Here is a 19,556-nt window from a genome sequence, read left to right as displayed (position 1 = left end):
GGAGTGTGTTTGATGTCAAATATGTTCTGTACAGGACAGAAATTCAATAAAATATATCTTCTACAGAGGACAAACATCAATGCCCAGGACGATTTATGATACTGGACAATCAGTTATACTGAATAAATTAAATAATAATAATAAAAACACAAATATAAAATACATGTCAGTAAGTGTTAAATGTTTCTGCAAGTTTCCATGTTGTGCATCCAAATTTACACAGTCACAGATGATAAAAAGGAGACATTTTAAGAACACGTTTCATGTTTATTAAATCAAATCCATATTTGACAAACATATTCATTGAACTTCAGAGGTTTATACAGTTTTATCATCAGTTCACCAGTAGCCTCTGCCAAATCCTTTAGCATTTTCTATAATGTAAGAGTTGGTTTAGAAAAAGAAAAAAAAAATGGTACAAAACTACAGAGTTCCTCTCGTGTGAAGAGACTGGAGATAGAGAAAGAAAAGAAACTGAAATTAAACATTTATAAAACACCAGAAAATCTGCAAAAGCTTTACCAGAATCAGGTTTAAATATGTGCCTTGGAGGTCGTCAGCATGACTTAATGTGATCGTGAGCATGAAATGTGCTTCCATTCACTCACAACATTGTTGATCTGATGGTTTATTACATAATGATAATTCCTTACAATCTTAAACCATATTCACATCACCTAATTCTCATAGTCATGTGCAATCGTAACAGTTCTGAAGAAGAAACACCAAGCAAGAAAATAAAAAGACGTCGGGGCTAAAACGAACTCAACAAATTAACGATTCAAAATCGCACCCTTTACCAAACAAATAATAAAGAGATCTACGACTGGGGCAAATTAAGACCAGAACTAAGACTGGAGGACTAGCGAACGACCAGGTTCTTCCCATCTCTGTTGAATTGGAGATCCAATTCGTATAACTGGACTGGATGTGTTGATGTTGTGGAACACAGACAGGGTTTTATACGACTCTCCGCACTTCAAAGAATCTCTTCAGGTAGTAAATCTGTCCGAGGGTCATGGCCACCAGCACCAGAGCCTCGAAGAAGGACCACAGCACCACCCTGCTGTTCGTGTTGTCATTGACTAGAGGACACAGACACAATCAGACAGCAGGTCAATATACACGGACTAAAAACAGATAAAGAATGAATTCAAAGAGTAATAATAGAATGAGCTTTTATTGCCAGGCATGTTTGCACATATGAGGAATTTGTTTTCGTAGCAGACGCTTCCAGAGTGGAACAGAAAGAATAAAATAATAATAATAAATATATATTTTTCTTTCCCAAGTCAATTTAAATATGCATTTTAGCTGGACTCATGCCATGCTAAAATAAAAAAATAAAAATCCATATATATATATTCCAATGTCCAATATAAACATAAATATTTGTTCATGTCATACCAAAATTAATAATAAAAATATATATTAAATTAATTAAAATAAATAAAATAACTAAAATGCAATTTCTTTATTAAAGTATATTTTTGATGGGTTTATGTAAAAAAAAAAAAAATTATATACGGTACATACATATATATATATATATATATAAAATAAACAATTTTTGCAGGTTTCATGTCAAAATAAAATACAAATTCAGGCCACTTAAACATGTATATTATAGCCGGATTAATGAACAATTACATTTATGCATTTAGCAGATGCTTTTATCCAAAGTGCATTCAGGGTATATATTTTTTTTTTACCACTCTCTACCACTAATGCCAAAATGAAAATAATAATTAAAAAAACATGAAAAAAGAAAAACATGCATATTATAGCTGGGTTCATGTCAATGTAAAAAAGAAAAAAAAAAAAAATATATATATATATATATATATATATATATATATATATATATATATATATATATATATATATATATATATATATATATATTCTAAAGGCCATATAAATATCGACATTACAGCTGGATTCATGCAAAGCCAAAATTGAAGGGACTAAATAATAATTTAAAAACGCACATAGGTTCAGTTTTTAAAAACCCTGCAAAATAAGAATTGCTCATTAAGTGTCAACCACAGCAGCGTTGGTGACGGATCCGAGCGGATGTCTTACTTGCGCGGTGTATTCTCTCTCGGACCTCCATGTATTCCTGCTCGTGTTTGACCGCAGTCATGGCCACCGCCAGCTCATTGATCATCTCCTCCAGCTTATTCTGATGAGCTGGAAATAAATCAATCGCAATTTACTCATAATGATCCATTTCTACTTATGCAGCATGCAATACAAAACCAGTTTTTACAAACAGCAGAAGAAAAGTTTGTAACCATCTGTGAGAAACGGCTTTAGTTTGTTTTCATCAATAAAAACACTTTTGTATAAAGCATAAACGATAAATACCAGAATAGACTTCAGTTAAAAATGCAAAATAAGCAATGAGAACTTCAAAACAACCTCTTCTATGATAAAACACAGACATTCCTGTTATTTCTGTAAAACAAACTCCACACAGTTTTCTCTTTAGGATTCAGTGAAATCTTTATACACACAGATGCATATTTAAGTGCAGATGCAGTTAGACTAAAGCTCAACATGAACAGATGTTAAATGATCCACTGTACAGTCTATTCCTACCATCCCAGCTGTCACCGCCTCCTGAACAGGGAAGAAAGCACATTACAGGCAAAAAAACAACAAGTTAAATCAACTTCAGCACTGCATAAGTACAAAAAAATTATTATTAATAATTAAAAATTAAAAAAATATAGAGTCATTTCAGAATTGAGATACAATTATAGCTTCCATTTCTTTGATTATTTTCATAATTAAATTAACTAGTTCAAGTAATTTTATTAGTTTCATTTTTGTGTTATATGTCTACAGTTGTGTTAATTTTAATGTCAGTTTTAATTATTGATGAGCTGGAAATAAACGAATAGCAATTTAAATCAATGATTATATATTAACGCAAACATTTCTTCATTTGCAGCATGTAAATTCAACGTTATATTTTTAACTTATTTTTAATTCTATTTTATTTTAATATTTTTAATTTCAGCTAATTTTTTTGTAATTTTGTTAGCTTAATTATTTTTTTATTTTAAATATGCCTAATATATATATATATATATATATATATTTTTTAAGCAAAAATGATTTACCTTTTTTTATATTTGCATATAAAGTTATTTCAAGCAATAATTTTTTACTATAATAATCCTGATATATAGAAATTAAGAAATTGCAAGGCCACCGAAATATTTCAGAACTAGGCCGAAAACCTGACATTCATTATAGAAATTTCCACAAATATTTTATTTTCCATGACTTTTCCAGTTGCCCGAAAGATTCCTGGTTTTCCGGGACCCTGGGAAACCTGCCATCTGGAGCCAAAGAGAGCACTCAATGGAAAACAAGTGTCCAGAAACCCCTGCATCAGTTTTCACGCTCACCCTCTGTCTCCATGTCCTGTCCTTTGGGTGCCTCGCCGATGTCGATGGTGAACATCACAATCTTTGGGGTCATGGTGGACATCTTGTTGCTGAAGCAGAACTTGTAGATTCCATCCATGTGAGCGGCTACAGAATACTTCCCGCTGGACTCACGGTCTCCTTTATAGATCTGCTTCCCGTCCGGACCAGTTATCTGTTCAGGACAAACAACACGAGGTGAAGTACATCTGCAGGTGTCAAACTATGAACACATCTGTCCAAGTTAATATCTGTGTGTGTGAGAGATATTTCAATGTAAACACACACATATACATGCATTTATACACACACACACATATATACTATACACACAAACATTATATATACACGCAAACACAAAAGCACAGTACAGTGTGGGTTATAGTAACAAGCAAACTATTGGATTATAAATTATACCAGAACCACAGTAATACCACAGTATGTGTTTAACAACTATCTGGTGAAAGCAAAGGAAGAGCACCTCGACCCTTCTCTAAATGTTATCAAAACATAAAATACCTTACATTAAAACAATTCATAATCTAGTGTATAAGCATTATTAATCACTAACAGCCAGCAATTCACTTCCGGCTTCATGAACCATCTGGCGCGAGCAGTCCGCGACCCCCGCGAACTCCCCACAGCGGGCTAGGCTTAACTGTTAATGACATTTATGAACAGGAGAGGTATTTTAGAAGCCCACCTCCACGTCGATGTCCAGAAATCCTCCCTCTGCGACCTCGAACATGAGGCCCATCTTCGTGCCCGAGTTGACGTTCTCATAGAAACACTCCTCCGCGTGAGCATCGATGCTAACGAAATAGCCGCTCGCCGTGTAAGATATCGCGCTGAGGAGCACGACAAGTTCCGAGAGCGTAAACATGTTCGGTGCGCTGTATTAATGGAGGATTAAACCCATAAAAGAGACTTTACGCCGCGCTGGACCTGTAAAGGCGGAGACTTCGAAGCGCTAGCTTCGCTACCGATGATGCCACGTCAAGCTTTAGACGAGTCGTCCGAAGGGACAAACAGGTTACGAGGCCGGACGTGGTTCGCGTTTCAAAATAAAAAAGTGGAACATTTACCTTGTCAAAGCGCTGACAGATTGTTCATCGGATTTATCCTGTAAAACAGGTTGCTGCAATATTTTAACAAAGACATTGACCTGAACTGTGTTTACACAAGTACAGAACGGATTTATTTGATTAATATATTTATACAGCATTATTTGAAAATTATGTTATTAAAAAGAACACAAACCTTACAACGCAACCCAGAGGGAAAAATTATCTTTCTTTGATAACGATGATTAAAATATTATTTATTTATTTGTATTAATTACAATATATTAATTTAATATTATTATAATTGGACACATTATATAGAGAGTATAGAAACGTTTATGTCCGCACATTAGTTTGTGGTGCACACACACACACACACACACACACACACACACACACAGTATAGTACAGTATATTCATATTAAAATCTATAAAGATGTGTTCTGTTGTTCTTGTCTCCGCCTCTAGAGGGCGCGTCAGTGCATTGCGTGGTTTCGTCGCGCGCTGTGTGTCGCAGCTCTGGTGACGTTTTTCCAATCGACTCCAGAAAACTCTCCGCCGCCGCGGCCTAGCGCTCCCGGTCCCTCTTTCCCGTCATTTAATTCACTCATGTCCGTCTGTCCGAATCCAAACCGAGCGGGAGCCGCTGCCGTGTGAGGCGCTGAATACGGGACTCTCGATTTAAGCGGAGTTTTTACCGGAAAAGCTCGCGAAATTACTGTAAACACAGGGAAGGAGCGATGACATCCCGACGGTGAGAAACTAGCAAAACAAACCCAATATTCTCTAAGTTTCGTATTTATTTGACTTCTCTTATCGCTGTAGTGCATCCTGTTTTCATGATAAATCGAACAAATGTTTGTTTCAAGTGTTTTAAGCGTCTAAATTGCGAAACGAGCGTGTTTAATGGAATGGTCAGGCAATTTAATGATTAAAACCTTATGAGCTATTATCTGTCGTCAGGGCATTGAAAGTCATATTTCATATCTGCTGTTGATTGACAGGTCGCATTGTTGATCTGACGACAATTTGTCTTATTGTTGTTAATGTATCTGTCATCTGAATCATAGATAGACAGAGATGCCTGCATAATTCATTGTATATGAACACGAAAGTCAAATTGCATTAGAAACTGTCAAACTGTCAAAGCAAGCATCACTTGACTAAAAGTTATGATTTGTGAATAATGCATTCGTTTTGGCATCACTGTATAGATACACTGCTGACACCAAACATTTGAACGGTAGTGTATGTATATTGTTACAAAAGATTTGTATTTTGAATAAATGCTTTTAACTTTTTAAATCATCAAATGATGCTGACAAAAGTATCACAGGTTCCAAAAAATATTAAGCAGCAAAACTGTTTCCAATATTGATATTAATTCAGCATAAAATTAGACTGATTTCTGAAGATCATGTGACACAGAAGACTGGAGGAATGATGCTGAAAATACAGTTTTGATCACAGAAATAAATTACAATGTAAAAGATATTCACAAAGAAAACAGTTATTATAAATTGTAATAATATTTCACAATATCACATTTTTTTCTGTATTTTTGGTCAAATAAATGCAGCCTTGATGAGCAAAAGAGACGTCTTTCAGAAACATAAATATATCTTACTGATCTCAAACTTTTGAACGGCAGTGTAAATAAGTTGTACATTATATTGCAATGTGTTGTTCCAGTAATGTCTAGGGTTAACATAGATAACTATAACTAAACTTTATTATTTATAATACAGTAAATGTTAACTGAAATAAAAAGAAAACACAAAAGTCATTGTTTCATCTAATTGCCAATGCAACCTTTTTCATTTTAATTTGGTTTAACCTGATTAAACTGAAATATGAATGAATAAAAACATATTTAAAAAATCAAAACAGAACTAATAAAAAACAACAAAATGACTAAAACTGTAACTAAAATTTAAATAAGGAGAGAAAATAAAAATATGGTTAAAAAAACTACTAAAATATATAATATATTTAAATAAATGTAGTAATGGCATATCAGTGATATTCTCAATATTTAATATGCTAAAAAATTAGTTTATTTTTGAGCTGCATTCCTAGTTTCTGATTCTAAATGATCTTTTTTCAAATGAAATTTCTGCAGTTTCTTTTACGTATGTTTACTGTTTGTTTCCTGGTCAGTAGCTGTTGTTTTTGCCGAGTAAAAAGGGTCCATGCACAGTGCATCAGTATTTGATGTGATGAAGTGTTGATGGTGTTGTGTTTGTTTGTGTCTGTAGCTGGTTCCACCCAAACATCACAGGAGTGGAAGCGGAGAACCTTCTCCTCACTCGTGGTGTGGACGGCAGTTTCTTGGCCCGTCCCAGCAAAAGCAACCCTGGAGACTTTACGCTCTCTGTCAGGTGAGAGGTGATGGAGAAATCAGGATTTAGTGTTAACTAGAAAACATATAGATTATGCATTTGACTACAGTGTAGAAATATCCTGCTAAATTTTAAAGCTAACAAGCTTAAAAAAGTGCACAAAAAGGTGTTTCCAGTAATACAGAATGGCTGTATTGAATTAAGGGATATAATGTTAATATACTACCAACTTAACTCTTTAAAAAGTACTGATATCCATCATAATAATACAGTAGTTTGTGTGAATGTCAGTGTTTGGTAGCTTAATGTATTCACATTCTGCATGCTTTTCTTCAAGAGACACAGAGGACTTTTGTAAACGAGCTTGATTAGACATTTTAACATTGATAACTCCGTACTAAAGCCATGGAAGCAGGGTTGCACACCGGCAGAACATCTGGCAACCACAAACACCAAAGCTTGTGGAGGCTTGTCTTGAGATAACGCAAGCTAATGAAAATGAAATGTTTCAGGATTAATAACCAGTCTGTTCATGACAGAGCTTTAAAGTAAAATTGCATTCTCATTTTCCCACATTATATGGCGAGATAGCTAACAGTTATGTGCTGATATACTGAACTGTCTGCTATTATAAACTGAAGTTTTATGAGCACTGAATTGAAGCTGTTCTCGTCATTAGGCGAAATGGAGCCGTCACCCACATTAAAATCCAAAACACGGGAGACTATTATGACCTGTACGGTGGAGAGAAGTTTGCCACCCTTGCTGAGCTGGTGCAGTATTACATGGAACATCACGGACAGCTGAAAGAGAAAAACGGAGACGTCATTGAGCTCAAATACCCGCTCAACTGTGCCGATCCCACTTCTGAGAGGTAGCTCATTATCCGTCCGTCCTTCCATGCTTGTTGGGTTTTATAGGCCTTTTTATTGCCGTCTGCAACCCAACACCCTCCTCTGATGTTGTCCTTTATTTTTCTGCAAGGTGGTTTCATGGTCACCTCTCTGGTCGTGAGGCCGAGAAGCTGTTGACAGAGAAGGGCAAGAATGGCAGTTTCCTGGTGAGAGAAAGTCAGAGTCACCCGGGAGATTTTGTGCTGTCTGTACGGACCGGAGACGACAAGACGGACACCAGCGACGGCAAACCCAAAGTCACACACGTCATGATACGCTGCCAGGTTAAGTTCACTTACAGTTTTCACTTGCACGTCAAATTGGTTTTCTTTTTTAAATTAGAGAGAGGTTAGGAGATGGTTAAACAACCAGCTAGTCATTCAGTGAGCTCAAATAATGTACAGTAGAGTTAAAAATAGATATATGTTGCTTGTTTATTAAATGAAAAGCTGCAACTTTGTGAGTTTTAATACTCTTCAAGTAGTTTTTTCTTACATAAAAGATCATAAATAATAATAAAATAAAAACATATACACATTTATTTATTAATTTATTAGATATTAAGGCAAAAATGCATTCTTGCATGTAGTTTGTGTTACTTAATTGTTGCTCTAGATTGGAATCTTTATAAATAGTAGGTTTATTTAAAAGGCTGTTTACCTGTGTCGTGTTATATAAGTGGACTGTAATTTCTATTTTCCTTTTATCAGCATGATCTGAAGTACGATGTTGGTGGTGGGGAGAAATTCGACTCGCTTACAGATCTGGTGGAGCATTACAAGAAAAACCCTATGGTGGAAACGCTTGGGACGGTCCTGCAGCTCAAACAGGTGTGTGATTGACCATTTTATGTAACCATGTATCGAGAAGTGCACTTTTAAATCACAAATGAATACACTTCTGTTCAGAAGATTGGGGTCAGTAAAGAAATGAATGCTTTCATTCAGAAACTATGCATTAAATGGAACAAAAGTGACAGTAAAGGCATTTATAATGCTACGCATATTGATTTCAGGTAAATGCTGTTCTTTTGAAGTACCTAAAATCAGAAATGTTTCTTGAGCAGCAAATCAGCATATTAAAATTACTTCTGAAGATCATGTGACACTGAAGAGTTATGATGCTGAAAATTAATATGAATATGCATGTATTTTTACTGTATTTGATCAAATAAATGCAGCCTTGGTTTACAGAAGAGACTCCAAACTTTTGAACACTAGTGTATATGTACTTAGTACGTTTGACATCCCTAAAACACGTATTTGAGATATGAACTGAATAAGATCTGGCGTAAGAGTTTTCCAGTGCAGTGTTATGTTTCTTGCAGCCTCTGAACACAACCCGCATCAATGCAGCAGAGATTGAAAGTCGGGTACGAGAGCTCAGCAAGCTGGCCGAGACCACAGATAAGGTCAAGCAGGGATTCTGGGAGGAGTTTGAGGTGAGAGCAAGTCAGCACACACTATAGTGCCAGATTCAGCTGATCATTTACTGTATTCATTTTAAAGCAGGGCTCAACGTTAACGCTTGTCTACTTTACCTACCAGACAAGAAACCTGATCCAAATTTTAATCACAAACAGTAACTAGGGCAGCACTGAAACTTATTTTGTTTTATTACTTTCAGTGTAAACGGTGGATAATAACGTATAATGTATTGACAGAATCAATGTCTCATCAGTTGATGCTCGTACACACGGTCTAACTAGCGGAGAAATCAACACTATAAGTGCAACAGCACACAAAGAAACAAACATGAACAAACATACTGCAGTAGAAAAAAAATATATAAACATTCTATATAACATATGCAACATCAGACGTCCGGGAGTGATGTTTTCCCGACTTTCAGCTCGATTGAAAATGTGATATTGATTTTATACAACTTTAGTTAAATAAACAAGTAACTGACTTACATTTTAGACACATTATGGATCGTTTTTGCTCCATTTCGCTTACAAAAATAGTTCTAAGCAGAGCAGTCGCGCATCTCTGAGCAACACACAACACACAACAGTCTTTTGTTACCAAAAGATTCATTTTTGAACGAGTCAATGATTCAGTGAGCCATTTATAAAAACGGTTACTTGATTCATTTATTGAATGAATCAGCTGTTTGAACGAATCGGTTGAATCAATGATTCACTCATTTAGACAGTGACTTGCCACCACCTACTGGTGGTTTAATTTTTCCCGACATTTTCATATTTGTATGTCAAAAAGTGAAACATTAATCTAACTACATTATTTATGCATTTGGACAGATTTGAATAGTAACAACCATACAGTGTCTTATTAATCTAACTTAATGTATTGATCACATGTAAGAATTCAAAATAAATGGAGACATGTACATTTAATCAGATAAGGAAAAAAAGTGTAACAGCGATCATTTTAAGGCAAATATTAAAAATATGCTGATTTAAAGTAATACCTGATCGAGCACTGATGAGACTGCTTCAGAATAAATTACATCTGTGCCAAAAAAAACAAACAAACTTTTTATTTTTTAAGTGTCATGTCACAGCTTAATGTGGAGCCCTGTAAAGGCTCGAGTCCTGACAATCATTTTTAATTCTATGTGCACAGACGCTTCAGCAGCAGGAGTGTAAACTGCTCTACAGTCGCAAGGAGGGCCAGCGGCCGGAAAACAAAAACAAGAACAGATACAAGAACATTCTTCCCTGTGAGCAAACCTCATCATCATGCATTAATCACATGCTCCTCATGATTCACCAGTGTCATTAGTGTTATCTCTGTGTCTTCTTCTCAGTCGACCACACACGAGTCGTGCTGACCGATGGAGACGCCAACGAACCGGGCTCTGACTACATCAACGCCAACACCATCATGGTAATAAAGCTGCCTTCAGGTCCTGTCCAAATGATTTCACGTATTTTTTAAATGTAGTAACATGGTTTGTTGTGTTTCCCAGCCTGATATCGAGACTAAAAGCAACAACTCCAAGTTAAAGAGGAGCTACATCGCCACGCAGGGCTGTCTGCAGAACACCATCAGTGACTTCTGGAGGATGGTGTTTCAGGAGAACTCTCGAGTCATTGTCATGACCACGAAGGAAGTGGAACGGGGAAAGGTGAGGGCTTCTTAATGGTTGGACCAGTTACAGACGTTTTCATTCTGGGTCATGGACTGGTTTATATATTGCTAGAAGAAATATCTGAATATGCAAACTTTGACCGTATTTAAGTACATTTGGAATGGTACTAAAGTTATTATTAAACATATTCTTTTGCACTGTCCCAGTTTTAATGTAAGTAGAAAGCAAGTTAGTTCAGATTTTACCTGAAAAGGTTTTAGAATTTTTAATTGTTCATTTTTCAGATGTTAATATATATATTATTACTTGTGTTGTTTGTTTGTTTGTTTAGTTTTTATTGTATTAATGTGATATTTGTCTTTTTTGTAATTGAGTTTTTGCAATGAAAAAAAGATTATACTATACTACTACTACTACTACTACTACTAAAGTTATTACTGTAGGATGTGATATAATGTATTTTTACAACCTTGAAATTTGTTGCTGGAAATAGAGCTGCATAATTTGGACAATAAAAATCAAATTATTTATTTATGATTTATGTTGTGATTTTAAAATAAACTATTTTTTTTCATGAATTAAAATAAAATTAATGAAAACTTAAATAAAATTAAATAATAAAGAGTATATTTTATTTGAGGTAGTAGCCAAGGTAACATTCTATTTTAATTTAGTATCTTGATTAATTAACAACTAAAACTATAATAAAAATGAAAAGAACTATTTAGACACAGACATTAAAACAATTTCTCAAACACAACAAATGACTAAACCTTAATATTTAAAAAAAATAAAAAATTTTATTCAAAAAAATAATTCAAAATAATAGTAAAAACTATAATATCTTCTAATTTACACTAAAATAGCTCCAGGTTTGCTGTGCTTGCTGTGTAGGAATGCAACATGTGGCTTTAATTAAATATATTAATGACTAGAAAAGAATAATAGGAATAATAATAACTAAAAAATATTTACAAAATATAATACAAAAAGAGAAATATTACTATCCTAATGAAACTATTTCACTGTAAAAAAAAAGTGTTTTTAAAAAAAATAATCTAATTTTACAGAACAAATGTAAAATTACAATATTCACAGCTGTCTTTTGCAACCTTTTATTCTCATTGAACATATAGAAAGATGGTTGGTGTATGTTGCGTCACTCGGATACTTGAAACACACATATTTATTCAAATAAATCACAGCCTTTGTGATTTGACAATCACACAAAGCCACATCCAGAATTGGATTAATATTTTAGCTCAAGCTGAAATATTCTGAGACGCCCTGTGTGTTTCTTCACAGAGTAAGTGTGTGAAGTATTGGCCTGACGTGTCTGCGCTGAAGGAGTATGGAGCCATGCGTGTGCGCAACGTGAAGGAAACAGTGGCCCACGATTACACCCTGAGAGAGCTGAAGCTGTCAAAAGTTGGACAGGTACGGTAAAACCCCAAATGGTCATGTCACCACGAAACACAGACACAAGTCTTTCTGTAACACCGGGGATCTGGCTGATGTTGTAGGGTAATACTGAGCGTACAGTGTGGCAGTATCATTTCCGCGCCTGGCCTGACCACGGTGTGCCCGGAGACCCTGGCGGCGTGCTGGACTTCCTGGAAGAGGTCAAAATGAAGCAGGAGAGCATTACCGGGGCTGGAGCCATCGTGGTGCACTGCAGGTTATGAGAACACAATCACAAGGTTTCTGTGGGTCCTAAAACAGCCAAATTCACCCTTGCACAAATTAAGGCCTTAAAATGATCTTACAAAAGTCTTAAATTCATGGCATTAAATGTTGCATGCATTGAAATTTTTACTGTTTATTTTGTGCATTATTTTTTTGTTTTGTTTTCCTATATAAATATCTAAACATCCTCAAATCAAGATGCATGAGATGCAAAAGTTATGAAGTCTCGTTTTCTGCTAAATTTAACCAAATCAAGTGAATTTATAACAAATATTTGTCATTGGGGAATAAAAAAACAGATTTTCCCTTTGAAATAATTCTATTTTTCTGAGCCCATTGGCAGATATTTGTTAGTTTTAATCATAAACTTAATGCATTTTGATCAATGTTTGATGACTTGGAAGCTGTATTTTTAAGCTTTGAAAAGTTGCTAAATAATTATTAGAGAATATATTGATATTACCCCATCAATTTATTCCTTCAGTTTTCTTTACTTGGTCTTAAAGCAATAATTTACCTTTATAAAACCTGCAGAAACCCTGAAAACAAACCTTCATGAATCAACTTTAATGAATCTTAATATTCTTTTAGTAAGGCATTTAGTTCAGCTTTTTAGTTCATCGTTAAGCAAGTGTGTTCGTTGGTTGTAAACCTGCATTTCTGTCTCTCCTGCAGTGCTGGGATTGGACGAACAGGAACGTTTATCGTGATTGATATTTTAATAGACATCATCAGAGAAAAGGGTAATCTTGTGTTGATCCTCTTTTTGTCCTTTAGTAGGCCCTTCAGGTTAAATCGGGCCACAGTAGCAGATCTGACCTGTCTGTGTTGTGCAGGGGTGGACTGTGATATCGACGTGCCCAAGACTATCCAGATGGTGAGGTCTCAGCGTTCAGGAATGGTACAGACAGAGGCCCAGTATCGCTTCATCTACATGGCTGTGCAGCATTATATTGAGACTCTGCAGCGCCGCATAGAGGAGGAGCAGGTGTGTGCAAGTGACTCTCATATTCATAGAAGAGATCGGGACATTTCACTCCATTGATAGTGTAGATTTACAGGTAATTTTGCTGTGCTTGTTTATAGGGGTACACAATTTGGCATATTTTGAATTAGATTTTTATATAAAAAAGACTGTGAAATAATAATAATAATAGATATTATTTTCATTATTATTATTACTATTAGCACATAAATATATTTACAAAATGATACATTACTATTCCACTGTTTGAATTTTTTTTAAGCATTTAAGAAAAAAAAAAAAAAAAAAAATCTGTATAATATAAAGTAATAATAATGTTTTTTTTAACCAACCAACAATAAAATTACAGTGCTAATATTTAGGTTTATTTATTTTTAAATATTAAACCATAGAGCTTTTACTGTGGCAGAAAGAAGGTAAACAAAACAATATATACAATTTAAATGAGATATTTCTATTGTAATGATACTATTCCACTGTTAAAAATGTATATGAAAAATTTTTAATATAATAATTAAAAAAAACATCATTTTACAGAACAACAGTACAATTATGATTGTAATATTTAGGCTGTCCTCATTTATTCATTTTCAAACATTAAACCATAGAGCTTTTACTTTGGCTGAAAAATGCAGGGAGAAGCTTAACAGATTTATAAATAAAGGAGCAAAATAGTGTCGATTTGCAGTGTTGCCAGCATTAATTAATCTCAAGGACTTTTAGTTTTAATTAATAATCTTTTTTCTAAAGAGCTCCATGTTTGATGTGGTTATTTGTAGGGATGCACAGTTTGGCTTATATTTGAATGTGATTATAGCAATAAGAGTGTAAAATAATGATAATATTGTTTTATGATGATGATTATTAATTATTACTACTAGTACTGCTACATTAAAACAAATACAAAATATAATAAAAATGTTTCATTTTAAGATACAACTTGCATAATAGCAGATTTATAAAGAGAGGAGCAGAATGGTGTAGATCTGCAGTGTTGCCAGCATGAATGTATCTCATGGTCTGTTTCTTTCAGAAAAGTAAAATTAAAGGACGCGAGTACACCAACATCAAATACTCTCTGTCTGACCTGACTGGAGGAGACCAGAGCCCTCTGCCACCGTGCACACCCACACCGACCTGTGTCGAGTGAGAACATGCATGCATTTACACACAATCTCTCTAGAGAGGAGGCACTGGAGAAATGAATGGCAAATTTTTTTTCTCTCTCTGTTTTGTTTGAGTTTGATAAAATTATATTTCCAACTCTAAATTCAGATTTGGAATAAGTACCAGCTTTCAGATTCAGCATAATACTGAAGCTGCGATACACTTTACTGCTATATCGTGATCTATTTCTGAGTGAAATTACTATCAAATAAGAAAAAAAAATGAGCTTGATTTGACTCTTCAGTTTTTGAGTGGATTGTGAAAAGTGAGCGTTGCGTAACGGAATAAAAAGATTTGGTCGAATGTTTTGGATTAGGTTTTCTGACATGTTATTTAAATATAAAGATTATGCATTATCAAATTTAAATATGCAGTCATTTGCATACATTTCCGGAACCAAAATCTGAACACTTGAAAAAGTCAGGTGCAAAATACTTCAATTTGGTGACACATTTTATGGATTTCTGTTTTTTTCTACTCTATAAATTTGACCATACCCAACAGGCTTTAGTTAAATAAATCAGGCAAATGTTATATGAACAACCCCTTCTGTAAAAACCCTCAGAATTTAGGCTAAATTGTTGTTGGTGTATGCTAAATCTATAAATGCAAACAGATAAAATGTAATAAACTGTTAATAGTGCATTTATCTATTTTCTATTTATTTATCAATTTCTTTTTGGAAATGCACAGATGAATTGAATACAAGAAGACCAGTAACATGCATTAAGAAAAATAGGGTCAGTTTTAATTTCATGCCAGCTATAAGCTGGAGTCTTGTGCCATGAAGTCTGGTTAAGATGTAAATGCATGTGTTTTCAGTATGAGAGACGACAGCTCTCGAGTCTATGAGAACGTGGCTTTAATGCAACAGCAGAAGAGTCACAGATGAGATGAGATGAGATTGCAGCACTATCCAAAATCACAGGTATGACGGCTCACTCTTCACCCCAACACATAACAGTATGTTCAGTCCCAGATTCAACACTTTCTTTAGTATTCTGACACATTTACATTTGTTTAGAGTCCTGGTCCCTTCTGAAAATAAACGTATTAACTGTCTTTAAAACCAGGAGAAGAATTTCCTAGTTAATGTTATCTCATTGGACTGGAAACTTACTGATTTTTGTATTTATTGTAGGATTTTTCATTTCTCAGACAGAAATGACCAAACTACAAAATTGCTTGAAATATCTTGTTAGACTATAACTAGCAAATCTTTTTTTATTGTTTTCTTTCAATAAGTACAGTTTTTGTACTTTTGTATTGTTTTGTGATCATTGATCTGAGCACATGCACCTGGTGAACATGACCAAAGTTATTCCCAAATAATGTTTGTTTTTTACTCAAACAAGTGCATAAGCTCAGATCAACGAGGCCTACAATCAATACATTTTTAAAAGGAAGTTAAACCTGTGCTAATTGACAGAAAATAAGTTCACGAAGGTCGATCAATGTCAAGATTTTGTGATTAAAGAGCATAATAAGAGATTTACAAGCAATCTTTAAAAGGCTGGTCATTTCTGAAAAGGGACACCAAATTAAGGTCAGGTATTTTCAGCACAGCACAAGGGTCAAAATACTAGCATTTTCATCTCTCTTGAGTCATTTCTGCTTGGGTTTTATAGAATTGATGTTGCTTGTAGATGAATATTTACAATATTAACTCTTTCCTCGCCATGGACAAGTTATCCCGTCTTTTAGAAGACGACGCTTCCCCTCCAAAGCTTCCCCTTACGACTTTTGGCATTTTCACTGTTATACACTGGGGGGCACTATTACATATCTCCTAAATAAAAAACACACGTGAACAGGACAGAGAAACTAGCAATCTCTTATGTAAACAGATGCATAATACAAATAATGTGATCATCAGCAATAGACAGCATATAAACAAAAACTACATAATGTTACGGAGTAAAATGATGATCCAGGAAGTGGTATATGTCTGTGCACACTTTGGAGGTGTTGATTTAAAGAGATTTACTGGATTTATGCTTTGATAATCGTATTCAATATTATCCAGATGTAGTTTTTGATAAAAATTTGATTTTCTCACCTTTTTGCTGAGAATTATACATTTTTATGAAACCTACCTATATTCAAGTGTTGATAAAAAAAAATGCTACAAGCTAGAATAAAACGAGTAAAGTAAAAGAAGAGGCTTTGATTTTTCTTTTGGTGTATTGCTTATTCAAATATACATACAGCAAATTATACTGTAGGCCATTAAATTTGATTGAAAATCATCGCTGGCGGTGCCTGGCAAGTAAAAAAAAAAAATGCTGGCGGGGAAAGAGTTAACAACAAAAAATTGCCTTTGTAACACCTTGTGCTGAAACGTTGAGGTCTTTAAATATGCTTTCAATGTTTGTTATGGTTAGTTTCAGTCAACTAATGACTTTTTTTAATCCCTGACAGGAACTGTTTTTGTTGTTGCCAGATGCTCCTGAACACTTGAGAAGTGATCTTGACTGAACTGAGAGACAAAAAAAAAAAAAATATGAAAAAAAAAAAAAATCCAGAGACTGGTCCACACGAGCTCAGAGACGTGTGGATGGAGTTGAATTGCATTTCTCCTTCCAGCTACGTAGCCTTTTAACCCCACACTGTGACGATCATGAAAGCCTTACACAGAATAAACCCAAAACAGCCCCTTTGCAAAATCATGTTTTTTTTGGGTGTGGAGTTTCTGAAATTGATTCGTCTCTGTGGGAAAAGCTTACGCTCTTTCATCATTGTTTTTTTTTTTTTTTTCATTTTTTTTTTTTTTAAAGAAACCAAGAATGCTGTCTGGAACACTTAAGTGTGATATTCAAACAGAAAATGGACAGTAGCATCACATACCCCTGTACTAAAATAATTGAGAACAGAAGAGAAGCAGAAGGAATGAGGTGAATCCTTTTCCACCGCAAAAGTTTGTACATTTTATATTGAGTAAAAAAGGCCTGTTTGTGCCATTCGTGTGCTAGTGCTAAATTCAGATCATCCTCTGCCTTTAGTTTAAGCCTAGCGTCCTTAAAACTTTGCACCAGACTGCAGGAGATCTTCAGCACACCCTTGGTTTGCCTTTTCATCCCCACCGAGAGCGACGTCCTGACTTCTCCATGGGACAAAACGTCCTCATTTGTTTGTTACTGAATTATTGCTCCGCTTCATCAGGTCACCCAGCAGCTGCTTTAGCTTGACTGCGCAATGTTTCTTATTTTTTTAAAAAAATGATTTTACTGTCTTTAAAAAAAAATGCATACAATAAAATAATTTTTTTAAATTTTTTATTTACGTCAAAGCAGCATATGAACTTGATTTTAAGAGTGACTGCACATTCATAGCCTTGGTGATTTCTGGCTTGTAAAGAGCTGTGGATGTAATTATGGATTTTAAAGTGTTATTCGGACCCTCTATGATGGACAAATAATTTTTTCCCAGGTCACATGTTTTCAATTTCTCACAATGCTATTTTTTGGCTTTTCTAGGTTTTGCTGGCTTTGCTAAACCAAGCTTTTGTTGTGTTCGGCATCAGCAGTATTTCATAATTCGTTTAACATTTTCACAAGTGCTTCTTCCTTCATAACCATGGGTTCTTTGTTCACAGACTTAAGTGTCTTATGGTCACGGTTATGTTTGTGTAATCTGGCCTTGTCTTTCTTGCTTTCTTCACCTTAAACGTTGATTCCTTACATATTTGTAACACAGAAGTCGGAGGTGATGTGCTCGGGCCCGCCATGTATCCGGCGTACTGTAGTGTGTTTATCAAGCGTGTTTGTATCTTGAAGATACTGCTGTTTGTTTGCTTCTTTTTCAAGTCCGGTCTTCTGTTTCTGCCATGCTTTTGGTTTCTCGTGAACATCACACACGTCTGTGTGTGTCGCTGACCAATTATCTTCCTTTACTTTCTTTTGAAACCAACACAAAATGTCACGGCCCTCTTTGATACACGGAATGCATTACAGTCCAAAGCAACTAATGTGAATTTTTGTCATCGTGAAGAGAACGAAACGGTTGTGGAACTCAATGCAAACTATATTTTTAAAACTTGTATATTGTACATGAATATCTTGTAGAGGAGAATGTACTTACTAAACATGTAATTGCCATTAAGATATACTGTATGTTTAACCCAGCAGCATTTCTTCTCGTGCCAGACGGTGAGCCTTACAGAAGCTAATAGGGTTGATCGTGTTGTTCGCCTAGCAATGCAATTAACCGACATGAACTCCTTGATAACAATAAAAAAGAAGCTCACATCTTCATACTCGAGTCCTGTTTATTTACAGTAAGCTGTATGATTTATTTTTGATGGATGAATGTAAAGGAGCAGTTTACTTAAAAATGAACATTTGCAAAAAATTTTGCAAAAAAAAAGTTTGTTTCTAGATAGATATCTACATAGATGATCTGCACTGAATGGGTGCCGTCAGAATGAGAGTCCAAACATCTGATTAAAAACATCACAATAATCCTCAAGTTTATAACATCACACATAATCTGACGGCACCCATTCACTACGTCACATAATCTGACGGCACCCATTCACTACGTCACATAATCTAACTGCAGCCATTCACTGCAGACTCAGAGGATCCACTGGTGAGCAAGTGATGCAGTGCTACATTTCTCCAAACTTGATGAAGAAACAAACTCACCTACATCTTAAATAGTTTAAGGGGCAAGTAAATTTACAGCAAATTTTCATTTTTGGGTGAACTATTCCTTAATGTTGCATATAAGAATGATATTTTAGGTGAACATCAGATTTAGTTTTTCTTCCTCTGAGACCTGGGAACGTCGCTCCAGTTTTTGGGAACGATCATAACAGGTAATGTTCTGCAAAACAATATTACTTTTGTGATGTAGACATTACACAGCCTCTTTCATTAAATGTCATAAAATGGTAAAAAGCAATGGGCCGAAGCTAATAG

The 19,556-nt window shown here is 34.9% G+C and overlaps 2 protein-coding genes across 3 annotated transcripts; one reads left to right on the top strand and one right to left on the bottom strand.

The window, feature by feature from the left end:
• Positions 1 to 246: 246 nt before the first annotated feature.
• LOC113101281 (transmembrane emp24 domain-containing protein 2-like) lies at positions 247 to 4,473 on the bottom strand. Of its 2 annotated transcripts, XM_026265619.1 has the most exons (5): positions 4,144 to 4,473; positions 3,423 to 3,615; positions 2,605 to 2,625; positions 2,086 to 2,193; positions 247 to 1,085 (listed from the first exon to the last, which is right to left on the bottom strand). In XM_026265619.1, exons 1-5 carry the CDS (start codon positions 4,321 to 4,323, stop codon positions 961 to 963), a joined length of 627 nt encoding a protein of 208 aa, XP_026121404.1. In that variant the 5' UTR covers positions 4,324 to 4,473; the 3' UTR covers positions 247 to 960. The 2 variants fall into 2 exon arrangements, with proteins under 2 accessions (XP_026121404.1, XP_026121405.1); XM_026265620.1 differs by lacking the exon at positions 2,605 to 2,625 and having other exon boundaries at positions 4,144 to 4,469.
• Positions 4,474 to 4,999: 526 nt separating this feature from the next.
• On the top strand, positions 5,000 to 18,887 carry LOC113101280 (tyrosine-protein phosphatase non-receptor type 11). The gene is made up of 16 exons (XM_026265618.1): positions 5,000 to 5,258; positions 6,763 to 6,885; positions 7,526 to 7,720; positions 7,831 to 8,023; positions 8,450 to 8,569; positions 9,067 to 9,180; positions 10,328 to 10,424; positions 10,512 to 10,591; positions 10,674 to 10,832; positions 12,102 to 12,233; positions 12,320 to 12,474; positions 13,158 to 13,225; positions 13,319 to 13,470; positions 14,501 to 14,613; positions 15,457 to 15,562; positions 17,056 to 18,887. The coding sequence occupies exons 1-15, from the start codon at positions 5,245 to 5,247 to the stop codon at positions 15,524 to 15,526; spliced, it is 1,785 nt and encodes a 594-aa protein (XP_026121403.1). The 5' UTR covers positions 5,000 to 5,244; the 3' UTR covers positions 15,527 to 15,562; positions 17,056 to 18,887.
• Positions 18,888 to 19,556: the final 669 nt, after the last annotated feature.

Source organism: Carassius auratus, unplaced genomic scaffold, assembly GCF_003368295.1.
Source record: "Carassius auratus strain Wakin unplaced genomic scaffold, ASM336829v1 scaf_tig00217597, whole genome shotgun sequence".
In the NCBI taxonomy this organism is placed as follows: domain Eukaryota; kingdom Metazoa; phylum Chordata; class Actinopteri; order Cypriniformes; family Cyprinidae; genus Carassius; species Carassius auratus.
Note: the sequence above shows the minus strand (reverse complement) of the source record. Positions and strands in the feature narration are given on the sequence as shown.

Excerpts from the sequence above, each read along its gene's own strand:
- LOC113101281 (XM_026265619.1), bottom strand. The coding sequence starts at position 4,323 with ATGTTTACGCTCTCGGAACTTGTCGTGCTCCTCAGCGCGATATCTTAC. Across the intron at positions 2,626-3,422 it reads ACAGGACATGGAGACAGAGG|GAGGCGGTGACAGCTGGGAT; the intron begins GTGAGCGTGAAA and ends TTCCCTGTTCAG. Across the intron at positions 1,086-2,085 it reads AGAGAGAATACACCGCGCAA|TCAATGACAACACGAACAGC; the intron begins GTAAGACATCCG and ends TGTGTCCTCTAG.
- LOC113101280 (XM_026265618.1), top strand. Across the intron at positions 7,721-7,830 it reads GCCGATCCCACTTCTGAGAG|GTGGTTTCATGGTCACCTCT; the intron begins GTAGCTCATTAT and ends TTTTTCTGCAAG. Across the intron at positions 13,226-13,318 it reads AGACATCATCAGAGAAAAGG|GGGTGGACTGTGATATCGAC; the intron begins GTAATCTTGTGT and ends TGTGTTGTGCAG.